The 13,065-nt window shown below is 45.8% G+C and overlaps 1 protein-coding gene across 1 annotated transcript; it reads right to left on the bottom strand.

The window, feature by feature from the left end:
- Nucleotides 1-2,990: 2,990 nt before the first annotated feature.
- LOC140065527 (uncharacterized) lies at nucleotides 2,991-8,155 on the bottom strand. Its single transcript, XM_072113123.1, has 4 exons — nucleotides 7,828-8,155; nucleotides 4,259-4,364; nucleotides 3,951-4,154; nucleotides 2,991-3,841 (listed from the first exon to the last, which is right to left on the bottom strand). Exons 1-4 carry the CDS (start codon nucleotides 8,119-8,121, stop codon nucleotides 3,099-3,101), a joined length of 1,347 nt encoding a protein of 448 aa, XP_071969224.1. The 5' UTR covers nucleotides 8,122-8,155; the 3' UTR covers nucleotides 2,991-3,098.
- Between the last annotated feature and the right edge of the window lie 4,910 nt (nucleotides 8,156-13,065).

Raw genomic sequence — 13,065 nt, 5'->3', positions numbered from 1 at the left:
AAATGTAAAATTTTAATTCACATAAAGATCTAAATAAACACATCATATAAGGATTTGTCTCTGTATGTCTCTGGGGCGAGCAGATAATATCGAAGCAGGTATGTAAATTTGAGGGGGAACAGAGGGTGCGGTCACCAATATTGGGAGGGAAAACAGAACTGGATGGCACATCCACGCACTATGTAGTGATCTATTGCTGTTAGGATACATTCACAAAACAAACTCGAGGTTCTTAGTTACATTTTGATCAAAATTGTATACGCCCAATAACCACTTCACGGAGACCTTGTTGAAGTGGGTCCTTAGGCTGTTGGGCGTGGCATCCCAGCACTGGCAGGTCTAAAAGAGCACCAACAGGGACCAAGACCCAGTTGCCCCCCAGCACCCATACTGGCAGGCATAGCCCCATGGCTCTGGGCCCCCACCAGCACCAAAGAACCCATAGAGGGTGCGGTCACAACTGGGCCCAAGAGACTTGGGGAACCCTCAAGGTGGGGCCTGGCACAGATTTTGTAGTTTCAAGTTGCAACACTGTATCAAAGAGCCAATTCTGCCATTGGAGAACATCTTCATATGTTCAAGGAAACTGAGGGAAAAAGTACAGAAAAACTGTACAAAACGTGTTTATTAATGGTACAAATCCTCGCAATATCTCCATTTCTGTTCCCAGAACAGGTCAAATACAAGGAACATTTCCAAATCCAGTTATGGTCAGGACGGATTCACAAACCATCAAAAAGGTCCTTTTTTTTTACCAGATTGCAAGAAGCCGGGCAAGGAGACAATGAGGGGCATCCGGTGGTTGTAGCAACCAACCACTGGTGCCTCCAAGGAAAAATCCATCCTGATAAACCAGGGACATCACTCATAGATCCAGGCACCGAGACTGTGGTAACTTCTTATATTTGTTATCCATGGCCTCCTTCCTTCTAATATCAACCTTTATAATTATGCTAATGAGCCTAAGTGGCTCTAAAGGATGTTTCCAGGACCCCTCCATGTGCAGAGCAGGTCACCTCTATCCCTTTACTTCCTGCCTCTACCAGATTACACAAGAAGGAGGGGGCAGGAGGCTGGGGGACACATGTTCTACTTAGTGTAACACCCTGTGAATCTGCAGCACAGAGGATCTGATTACACCCCCAAAGTCCTTTAGGCTCATTAGCATAAGTTTAAAATTGGATATTTAGAAGGAAGGAGGCGATGGATAACACATATAAGATTCCCAAAGTCTGGATCTATGAGTAATGTCCCGGTTTATCATGATGGTATAAGTTTTTAAAGGAATCTCAAGTGGTTTGACATTTCCACCAAAATATTAGAGGCATTCTACGAAACACCAATGGAGAGCTGACACTGCTGTATAAGACCAGCACCACATGTCCAGGCACCATTACAACGAGAAGAGAACAAAGGAGAGACGGGAGCTACATGGACAGTAAGGGAAATAATAGAGACTTAATTTCACTATTGCCCTTTTCAGGGCAGATATGGAAATAGAAATGTCCCAGAGGGAAGTGTTAAGCATGATCATCATCATCATCATAATCATCTGAGAAACGGCAGCCGCCTTACTGCAACAGTATATCAATACATTTCCAGCCCATATTCACTGCATCAGTGTTTTTCAAAATAGCAATTGGAAAAAATGTTCCTCTTACTGCCCAGATGCAAGGACAAGCTGTCCTCATAGGGGGGTACCTCCTCCCCCCTGCCACCCTCTAGTTCTGCCCATGAGCTTTGCTCTTGGGAATTGAGTGCGACCCAACTAAATCTAGTTTACATCATATCAACCCACATTGGCTTTGAATGTCATAGTAGGCCAGGTACTTGACCATGGCAATTCTGGCTTAATTGGTTAAGTCAAGGATAACCTGGGACTTAAGATGTTTTGGAAAATCTGAGAGGACTACCATTTCAAGAGATATGTTACATGTCGGAAAAAGAATTCCAGGACAAGTTCACACAGACACACATAAACTTCCTGTCAGCAAACAACACCACATTGTGAGGAGAGTAAAGCTACAAATAGATAAGGTCTTTATCCAGGGAAGGGGGAGACAGTCATGTATTCTATGCATCTCATCTCTGATCTGTCTTCTCTCTCTTTCTAGGTGTCAGATAATAGTACAATGTTCAGGAGCTAAATGAGAGTGTAGATAAACCCTGTACCCTGATAACCTGAGCACATTGTCAGCTCTAGGGAGATCATGAAGTGTTTGCTCAGTGTCCTTGCTCTCACTCTGGAATCTAACACTAACCATCACATCGCTAAAGCAAAGTAACGTTGTAAAGTAAGGGGTTAAAATTCTGAGAAAACCACATTCTTTTTGTAAACTATTTTTAGGAGAGAACGGCTACAAATTGACATTGTGGCTCAGGACGCCCTATTTGAACCCTCCACCGCTCAGGAGAGGAGCTTTAAAAGGGAACCTACCACCACAAATCTACCTATAAAAGGTAGATCGGGTGGTAGGTGGATCAATGGGACGTGAGGATAGCCCTTTTAAAGGCTAATCCTCACGTCCCCGCACTTTTTTTTGGAACTTTTATCAAAGTTTTATGCTAATTTTCTTATGCGGCTACTGGGGCGTGGAGTAGCCGCATCTGAGGTTACACGAGGCGGCTACTCCACGCCCCGGTAGCCTATTTTCTCCTCCAACTCACCATCTTCGGCGCGCAGCTGCTCGTAGCTGCGCGTCCTCGTCCGACGATCCTGCAGTCTGCGCATGCGCAGAACAGCAGGCCCGCGCCTGCGCGGTCACTGCTCCGAAGCCGGGGATCAAAGAGCCTCTTTGGTAAATTAGCATATTATCACAAAGATTAAAAAAAAAAGATAAGGGGACTAAAGGATTATCCTTAAAAAGGAACTATCTTTACATACATAAGAGGCACCTACCACCGGATCTACCTTATTAGTTAGATCCATGGTGGTAGGTTTACTTTAAATTTCTCTTTGACTTTGGTAAATGATCACACAAAAACTAATCGGCTGTCCAAAAATTTAATAATCATTTTTGAACCATGAAGCATCTTCATGCCAAAGAATTGATACATATAATGGTTTAGAAACCAGGATAACATGCAATAACAAATACTCATGTTTTGGAAAGCCGACTTGATCGGCGGACAGGCCACTTGCGAGATTTGGCATGCCGCTGCGTCACACTCGAACTCCCCGATGCCACTGGTGCAGTAAAGGTTGAAGAACTCTGTTCCTTCTTCACAGCAGGCAGGAAAGTGGCTGCAGTGGGAGGGCCAGGAGTCCCCGATGAAAGATCCAGAGTACTTCCCACAGAACGGCACCCAGAGTCTGGAACAATGGAACTTGGATTCCCTTCATTCGGAGGATTGATAATTGGTGTTGGTTTTTTGGACAACTCCAAAATATAGCAGTCCCCTGGATGAAGTGACTCTTTGGTTGAGTCGGGGGCAGGTCTGGGCTGTGCACCTGGATCCAAGGCAGGAGAAACCCGGGGTGGGGAGAATGGAGACCTATTCTTACTCTCCCCTTGAGCCACATTTCCTGGTTGACAGATGTGGCCAAGAGTATCTGCGATCTTATGGATTGCATCACAAATCTTCTGGCCCATAACCTCTATCGTCTGCACCATCTTATTCTGGTACTGCAAATATTGCTCCATAAACTCCAGATTTTGGACCACGAAGTCCCTGAAAATTTTGTCGTCAACAGACCAGATCTCATCAGGCCCAGGTTGGGGAGCTGCACTTGTGAGTGGCACTCCTGCAGGAGGGGGTGGGGGAGAAGAAGCCACAGGAACAGGGCGAGTCACCGGAAGTGGTGGTGGTGTAGGCGGTGCCGGGGGTGGAGCAGTACTCTCTGTTGAACCGGAAGAGAAAGGGTAGAATAATAAATTTAGAATTAAGCATCATCAGGGGTGCCGGGTGCTAACATTTGCATTGGAGACTTATCCACAAATTTAAAATACCTTCAGCAATCCCATTGGTCCCCTGAATTTGATGGGGATGAAAGGTCTTGCGGATCCTCTGCTCCACCCACGACAGCCGCTGCCACGCGCATAGTCCACCACCCGTCCTCCTGGCCGACTCCATCTTTGCCAGCTTATTCCTGAGCCTCCTCCTGCAGTCATACCATTTCTTCTTGATGTCGCTAACTGTACGATACTCCACACCTATAAATGATAAAAAACACTATTAATAATCTTTCTATAGCGCCCTCATAGTCCGTAGCGCTTCCACAACAGTGGACAGATACAATTACAAAACAACATTTTACCTTGGGAATTTATTTGCTCCAAGATCCCAAGCCAGATATTACTTTTAGAGGACAGGGGAATCCCGTCCGACATCTTACCAAACAAGAAATCGTAATTTGCCGAAACCTAAAACAAAACAACAAAAAACAAAACAATTATGGACAAAAATAAAAGTCTTATTACAAATGATCCCATTCCAAGCGCTATGCAACGATGTGGAAGGAGTTGTCATTTAAGCAATTAACACAGGCAAAGCACTAAGGGTGCGTTCACACATGGTACGCACGAGCACAGTGTTATCAAGCGCATGCCTTTAACCTTTAAGGGTGGTGGCAGATGTGGAGTTTTAGGCCATTTTTTAAGCAGTACTTTAAAAACGCATGCATTTTTGATAACGCATCAGTTTGACAGTTTTTCCCAATTATCTTCATAATTGGGATAATTGGTTAAAAAACGGATGCATTTTTAAAACTTATGCGTTTAACATACTGCTTAAAAAAACTGTCTAAAAAGGGTTCAAAACACCACATGCGTCGCCACCCTCCGTGACGGGGCCTGAAAAGGCTTTAGTGACCGGGCATTTTTAGCAAATTTTCGTATACGCCGGTTTAAGGCCCATAACTTTCTTTTTGCATTCTACCTTAGAATTTTTGTGCTTTTTCTCTCAGGGCGCGCTCACACGTTGCGTTTTGGTTGCGTTTTCATTGCGTTTGAAACACATATACAGCTGATGTGAGGTAATTTGCCTAATTACATTACCGTTTACATTTGTAAATGCATGCGTTAACATCGCGTTTACCATGCGTTTTGTAAATGGAAACGTTAACAGTGATTTAATTAGGCAAATCACCTCTCCTCAGCTGTTGTATATGAGTTTCAAACGCAATGAAAACGCAACCAAAACGCAACGTGTGAACGCGCCCTCAGGGTGATGCCACATGTGCCGCTTTGTCTGCTGGTACATGTGGCACCAGCCTAAGTGAAGACACACATGGCGTTTTTGGGCCGTTTTTACTAAGTGCGTTTTCAGACCGTTAAAAACGCATGCATTAAAAAACGCATCCGTTTTTTAAAACGCATGCGTTTTTGTCTATTTCATTGCGCAATTTCGGAAAAACGGACAAAAACGCATGCGTTTTTTAAAAAAGGATGCGTTTTTTAACGATCTGAAAACGCACTTAGTAAAAACGGCCCAAAAACGCCATGCGTGTCTTCACCCTAAGGGTGATGCCACACATGGCGTTTTGAACCCGTTTTTTTTTTGGTCTGTTTTCAAGCAGTCCGTTAAAAACCGCATGCGTTTTTGACAGGTTTTATCAATTATCTTAATTAAAACTGGTCAAAAGCGCATGCGTTTTTTTTTAACGGACCGCTTAAAAAAAAAAACTGACCAAAAACTGGGTTCAAGACGCCAAATGTGGCATGACCCCAATAGCCTCAGTTACAAGGGAAATGACCACCTGTGACTGGAGATTCTGATCAGAACTGTACTGGGTCTTATTAGACCCAGGAGCTGTTTAACCCCTTTAGACTCGGCAGTCACGTGACCACCATGTCTATAGAGCCGGCGGCTCCGTGCATTGTGCTCTTTCAGCGCGATGCTGTGAGTAGCGAAGCAGGGGAAGCGGTAACGAACCGCATCTCCCTAGGGCGGAGCAGTAGAAAACTGCAGCAACATCCAAAGACGTCGCTGCAGACGCAGGGCCCGCTGACATCTAAAGTCAGTGCGTGGTCCCAGAGGTGTTAATTTGCATATGCGTAAACATTGCGTTGGCCAATTTCAGCAAATAATTGATATGGTTTGTGTAAGGAAAAGTTATACAGTTTTCCAATATACTTTTTGTATCTACATCTCTGCTTGCTGTCCTGCCATAGGAAGCTTTTCTATTTACTTCCAGTGGATAGAGATCTGTCCATGTCATGTGATGGACACGCAGGTGCACAAACTTATCACACAGCTCCTATTAGGCTGGTGGCACACATGGGATTTCGAACACTTGGGCCGTTTTTAAGCAGTCCGTTAAAAAACGCATGCGTCATTTGACCGGTTTTACCAAGTTAAAAAAAAAGAAAAAAAACACCAAAACAAACCAGACTTCTTAAAAACAGCTTCAAAACGCCACGTGTGCCACCGGCCTTACGCTCTGTGATACTAATGGCTCGTGCACCTCCGTGTCCATCACATGACCATGGGCCGATCTTTCCACTTTATAATTTTTTCATTACACAAATAATATCAATTATTTACTCATAGTGGACAAACCCTTTAAAGGAAACCTACCACTTTAAAATGGACCCTTCTGACCCACAAATACCTTAAGCTAGCTCAGGATGAGCTGATGCCGGACCATATTTTCAATTAAACCAGAAACCGCTGTATTTGTACAAAAATGATTTTGTTGTGGTAGTAAAATCTCTCTTTGGCACTTCTGTAAGCGTCATACGGGGCGCACCCCGGACCCTGCTCCGTGATCACGCTCGCGTCAGCGCCGCTCCCGTCGCTAATTTTGCTGTGCCCGAGAGCCGATGACGTCACCGAGCTCTCGGGTACACTAGCACATGTGCACCACCTCCTCCCGGCGCGTCGCGGCCGGATCCCATTGCGCATGCGCGACGTCCCGAAGCCTCGTAGTATTGCGAGGCTTCAGAGAGAAGACTGTGGGGGTGAACGAACCAATGATCCACTGCCACCAATGAAAATTAAAGTTTTAATGCACTTCAAGCCCTGTGTATATTTACACAGGCACATTAAAACATTCTTCTTTCTTAAAACGGTCTTCTCTCCGAAGCCTCGCGATACTACGAGGCTTCGTGCATGCGCAATGGGATCCGGCCGCGATGCGCCGGGAGGAGGTGGTGCACATGTGCTAGTGTGCCCGAAAGCTCGGTGACGTCATCGGCTCTCGGGCACAGCAAAATTAGCGACGGGAGCGGCGCTAACGAGAGCGTGATCACGGAGTAGGGTCCGGGGTGCGCGCCGTATGGAGATTTTACTAGCACAAGAAAATCATTTTTGTACAAATACAGCAGTTTCTGGTTTAATTGAAAATATGGTCCGGCATCATCTCATCCTGAGCTAGCTTAAGGTATTTGTGGGTCAGAAGGGTCATTTTAAAGTGGTAGGTTTCCTTTAAGGCCGGTGACACATGTGGTGTTTTTACACTTGCGATTTTCAAATGTTTACATTTTTTTTTAAATCTGCAGCACTTGATGTGCGGTATCTGCTTGCAGCTGTTTGTGCATGTAATCGCATGCGTAAAACGCAGACCAAAAATGCAACCGCTTTGAAAAACGCAATGAAAACGCAGGACACAAAATGCAAAGTTAGACACTTAAAAGACGATTTAAAGCCGGCGGCACACGTGGGGTTTTGAACCCGTTTTGGGGCCGTTTTTAAGCAGTCCGTAAAAAAAAAAATAAAATAAATAAATCCGTTTTTACCAATAATTTTAATTAAAACGGGTCAAAAATGTATGCATTTTTAACGGACTGCTTAAAAACAGCCCAAAAACAGGTTCCAAACGCCGCATGTGTGGAAGGAGTTTGCAACAACACAAAACTATAAAGTGGATAAGAAGATGAGATTTACCTCCTTCACCAAGATCTCCGTCTCCCGCTCGGAAAACCTAAGTTTCTTGGAGCGGTATCCTGCGTCATCCAACTCGTCATCGGCAGAGCCGGCCGTCTCTTGGTCCCTCGCAACACTGGGTGGGGGATCCCCAGGAGTGGAGAGCGGAGCAGCTGATCCACTGGGGGAAGGCGCGGGCTGGAGGCGACGCAGCACTTCCTCGTACTCCCGGGGAAAAAGTTGTCTGAAGCATGCAAGAACTGCTGCACTTCCTTCAGCAGGAGAGGAGGCAGTCCAGTCCGGGTGCCGCTCCATGCTCCCTCCCTGATGGGCACCAGCTGTGCAGAGCTCCAGCACTTTTATCCAGGATTGTGTCACCCGCCCCACACATCCAGCGCATCCATTTCTGGCGCATGCAGCAGGTGGACTGATAAATGTGGGCCTGTAATGAGGAATTTGCAGTGAATTTGTTCTGTTCTGGATCCAGACACCTGAGGGCGTGTTCACACGTTGCGTTTTGACCTGCGTTTTCATTGCGTTTGAAACGCATATACAACAGCTGAGGAGAGGTGATTTGCCTAATTTCATCACTGTTAACGCATGCGTTAACAAAACGCATCGTAAACGCGATGTTAACGCATGCGTTAACAAAGCGTTAACGCATGCGTTAACATTGCGTTTACAAACATAAACGGTAATGTAATTAGGCAAATTACCTCACATCAGCTGTTGTATATGCGTTCCAAACGCAATGAAAACGCAACCAAAACGCAACGTGTGAACGCGCCCTGAGGGAGCGTTCACACATTGCGCTTTGGTTATGTTTTCAATGCGTTTTAAAACACATTACAACAGCTGAGATGAGGGGATTTGCCAAATTACATTACTGTTAACGTTTCAGCTAACAACGCGTTAACGCATGCATTTTGTTAACACATGCGTTAACATTGCATTAACAAACATAAACGGTAATGTAATTAAGCAAATCACCTCTCATCAGCTGTTGTAATGCGTTTCAAACGCAATGAAAACGCAGGTCAAAATGCAACGTGTGAACGCGCCCTGACAGACTGCTTAAAAACGGGCCAAAAACGGGTTCAAAATGCCATGTGTGACAATAGCCTAAGGGTGGTGGCACACGTGCCATTCGGGCTGTGTTCGCAAACGCAGACCAAGCCACACCCACCAGGACGGGCCACGGCCCGATCGCATCAGAGGTTTCTATCGACCACCGGTGTTTTGCGTTAATTTAATGCAAAACATTGGCGGCTCGTTCCCGGCTGCATGCATTTCCATAGAAACACTGATGCCATCGGGCCGCGGCCCGCCCCGGTGGGTGCGGCTAGGTCTGCGTTTGCAAACACAGCCCGAACAGCAGGTGTGCCACCACTCTTAGGGCGCTGTCCCACGTTGCGTTTGCAAACGCAGACGCAGACCAAACCACGCCCACTGGGGCGGTCCGCGGTCCGATCGCATCGGTGTTTTTCTATGGAAACGCCTGCGCGGCTCGTTCCCGATCGCAAGCGTTTCCATAGAAACACCTATGCGATCGGACCGCGGACCGCCCCAGTGGGGTATTTTGGTCTGCGTCTGCGTCTGCAAACGCAACGTGGGACAGCGCCCTTAGGGTAGGGAAACGCATGCGATTGATTTCTCTGGAAACGCATGTCCGTTCGGGCCGAGGACCGCCCCCCTGTGCGCTAGCGTTGCAATATGAACAGGCGCCTAGCAGTACATGTGACCGCGTCCATATAGCATCCATGTAATAGGAAGGTCCCCCCTTTAGGGCGCGTTCACATGTTGTGAACGCCTGCAGAAGTAGAGCTCGCTGTGACTATGACGCGCGTGAAAAAAAATGCAAACAAGAACAAACCTATTGAAAACGGACAGACAGAGTTTAGAACATCAAAAGCAAAATTTGTGTGTGAAAAACGCAAGTGTGAAAGGGGCCTTAGGTCTCATTCACGGAAACATAATATTGACCATGATGTGACCGCGCAATTTGTGGCTGCATCTCATCTTTATGTAATGTATAACCAACATCAAATCCCGAAACAACAGATAGACAGGACCTTCCGCCATTCCAAGTGATTGACATTGATTCACCCACTGAGTGGGATAAGCAGATATATATATCATGTCCATGTAATATCACCACCATATATGGAAGAGGTAGGTCCATGTAATATCCCCATATGATATGGTAGGTCCATGTAAAATGCCCACAAGATATGGAAGAGGTAGGTCTGTGTAATATGACCACAGTATATAGAAGAGGTCAGTCCTGTAATATCCCCGTAGGATATGGAAGAGGGAAGTCCATGTTATATGCCCACATAATATAGAGAAGGTAGGTCCATGTAATATCTCCATATGATATGAAAGAGGTAGGTCCATGTAATATCTCCATATCATATGGTAGGTCCATGTAAAATGCCCACATAATATGGAAGAGGTAGGTCCATAAAATATCCCCATAGGACATAGTAGAGGAAGGTCCATGTAAAATGCCCCCATAGGACATGGAAGTGGTAGGTCCATAAAATATCCCCATAGGACATGGAAGAGGTAGGTCCATAAAATATCCCCATAGGACATGGAAGAGGTAGGTCCATGTAATATCCCCATAGGACATAGAAGAGGTAGGTCCATGAAATATGCCCAAAAGATATGGAAGAGGTAGGTCCATTTAATATCCCCATAGGTCATGGAAGAGGTAGGTCCGTGTTATAAGACCACAGTATATAGAAGAGGTCGGTCCTGTAATATCACCACAGGATATAGTAGAGGGAAGTCCATGTTATCTGCCCACATAATATGGAGAAGGTAGGTCCATGTAATATCACCACGGAATGTAGAAGAGGTAGGTCTATTACAATCACCTATTGGTTGTAGAAGAGGTGGGTCTATATGAAACCCACGTCTGGAAAAAGAAGAAGTGGGTCCATTTTACATCACCAGAGGATGAGAAACAGCCAAGAAGACAATGAGACTGGAAGTAGAGAAGATGTTCTTCTGCTTGAGAAGCGATTACAGATGTGTCTTAGATGGTCAGTGCTCCATATTGGGCTCGGAAATACTATTCTCATTCAGAAGGACAATATATGACGCAATGTGATGCCGGGAGAGGCAGAAAGTCAATGGCCAATACATTAATCTCTCTCTATAAGGTACAACGTTCCCCCCACACTATGATGTTTCTTACACCTTCTCTTTTTAGCAGATGTATTGGGTGGAAAAACAACTGCCCCCCCATCCGTTTTCTCCATCTTGACCCAGTCTGATGGACAATATTAGGCCACAGTCCACTCTACATATTCATGCATAATCTCTGTGTGTGGCATCTTGTTGCATCTTGAAGTTCTCCAGATCTTGTTCACCAAGACCCTGAGGTCTTCAAGGTTCAAGAAGTTGACATCTCCTCTTCCTGAATTGCGTTAAACCCCTTGAGGAGCATCTGTTCTTATGTTTGGATTTTGGTGATATTTACTAAGGGTAAAGCCAGAGAGATGTTGACCGTGGGGTGGAGGAGTCTGCTCTGAGGACATCAGGACAGCCCCAAGTATTGGAGATATCTGGAAATCATTGTCAACACAACAAGTTCCTTAGAGTCATTTACTAAGAAGGAAGAGTCTCCTCTTGTGTAACGGCTTTTCATTAATGACTTGTGCATAACATATTACACCTTCTCTTCCAAGGTGCCAAGAATTATAATGATACTAGAACTTTTATATTTGGTCTCCAAACTGTGGTCAATGTTATCGCTTCTAATTATTTTCCAAAAATATTCATAAAACTTTCCAGACTTTTCCCCTCTATGTTCTTGTTTGATACAAAACTGTCCTTTATAAGTACAGGTGGTCCCCTACTTAAGGACACCCGACTTACAGACGACGCCTAGTTACAGACGGACCTCTCTACCCACTGTGACCTCTGGTGACCTCTCTGGATGTTACTATAGTCCCAGACTGCAATGATCAGCTGTAAGGTGTCTGTACTGAAGCTTTATTGATAATTCCTGGCTCTAATCACAGTAAAAAATGTGGAAACTCCAATTGTCACTGGGACAAAAAATTTTTTTGTCTGGAACTCCAATGATAAAATATACATTTTCAAATTACATACAAATTCAACTTAAGTACAAACTTATGGAACCTGTCTTGTACGTGAGATAAAAACAATTAATAAACAAATTATGAAATACAATATTTAAAAAGAAATAAAATGCTGGCCAGCGCTGTTTGTAGGAGAGGAGTATGCTAGAAGGGCAGTTAGAAAATGTCACGGGTGCTCCCGCTATCACTGTCTCGGGTGCACCCGCGCTCCTGCGTGTACCCCCGCTGCACCCCCGCCAGTCCTCTTACCTCTCCCGACTCCTGCTCTTCCCCAGACTGCAGTGCGCACACGTCCCCGCCTCCTAGGACGCGCGCGGGGCTCCTGCCGAAAATTTTAAGGGCCAGCGCACTGGTGCACTGACTGAACACCTCACCTTTAAGAATCCTGCCTCTTCCTGTCTCCCCTGCCGGATCTTTGTGCCTCATAGCCTAAGAGAAAGCTTCCAAGCGAGTATTCCTGCGTTCCTGTGTACTCCTGCGTTCCTGTGTACTTCTGCGTTCCTGTGTATTCCTGCGTTCCTGTGTACTCCTGTGTTCCTGTGTATTCCTGCGTTCCTGTGTACTCCTGCGTTCCTGTGTACTCCTGCGTTCCTGTGTACTCCTGCGTTCCTGTGTACTCCTGCGTTCCTGTGTATTCCTGCGTTCCTGTGTACTCCTGCGTTCCTGTGTTCTCCTGTGTTCCTGTGTATTCCTGCGTTCCTGTGTACTCCTGCGTTCCTGTGTACTCCTGCGTTCCTGTGTACTCCTGCGTTCCTGTGTACTCCTGCGTTCCTGTGTACTCCTGTGTTCCTGTGTATTCCTGCGTTCCTGTGTACTCCTGCGTTCCTGTGTACTCCTGCGTTCCTGTGTATTCCTGCGTTCCTGTGTATTCCTGCGTTCCTGTGTATTCCTGCGTTCCTGTGTACTCCTGCGTTCCTGTGTATTCCTGGGTTCCTGTGTACTCCTGCGTTCCTGTGTATTCCTGCGTTCCTGTGTACTCCTGCGTTCCTGTGTATTCCTGCGTTCCTGTGTATTCCTGCGTTCCTGTGTATTCCTGCGTTCCTGTGCACTCCTGCGTTCCTGTGTATTCCTGCGTTCCTATGTACTCCTGCGTTCCTGTGTACTCCTGCGTTCCTGTGTATTCCTGCGTTCCTGTGTATTCCTG

Source organism: Engystomops pustulosus, chromosome 6, assembly GCF_040894005.1.
Source record: "Engystomops pustulosus chromosome 6, aEngPut4.maternal, whole genome shotgun sequence".
Lineage (NCBI taxonomy): Eukaryota > Metazoa > Chordata > Amphibia > Anura > Leptodactylidae > Engystomops > Engystomops pustulosus.
Note: the sequence above shows the minus strand (reverse complement) of the source record. Positions and strands in the feature narration are given on the sequence as shown.

Bases quoted from the DNA above. Each gene is read 5' to 3' on its own strand.
- LOC140065527 (XM_072113123.1), bottom strand. From the start codon at position 8,121: ATGGAGCGGCACCCGGACTGGACTGCCTCCTCTCCTGCTGAAGGAAGT. The intron at 4,365-7,827 runs GTAAATCTCATC...GTTTTGTTTTAG, and splicing joins CGGAGATCTTGGTGAAGGAG to GTTTCGGCAAATTACGATTT. The intron at 3,842-3,950 runs GTATTTTAAATT...CCGGTTCAACAG, and splicing joins GACCAATGGGATTGCTGAAG to AGAGTACTGCTCCACCCCCG.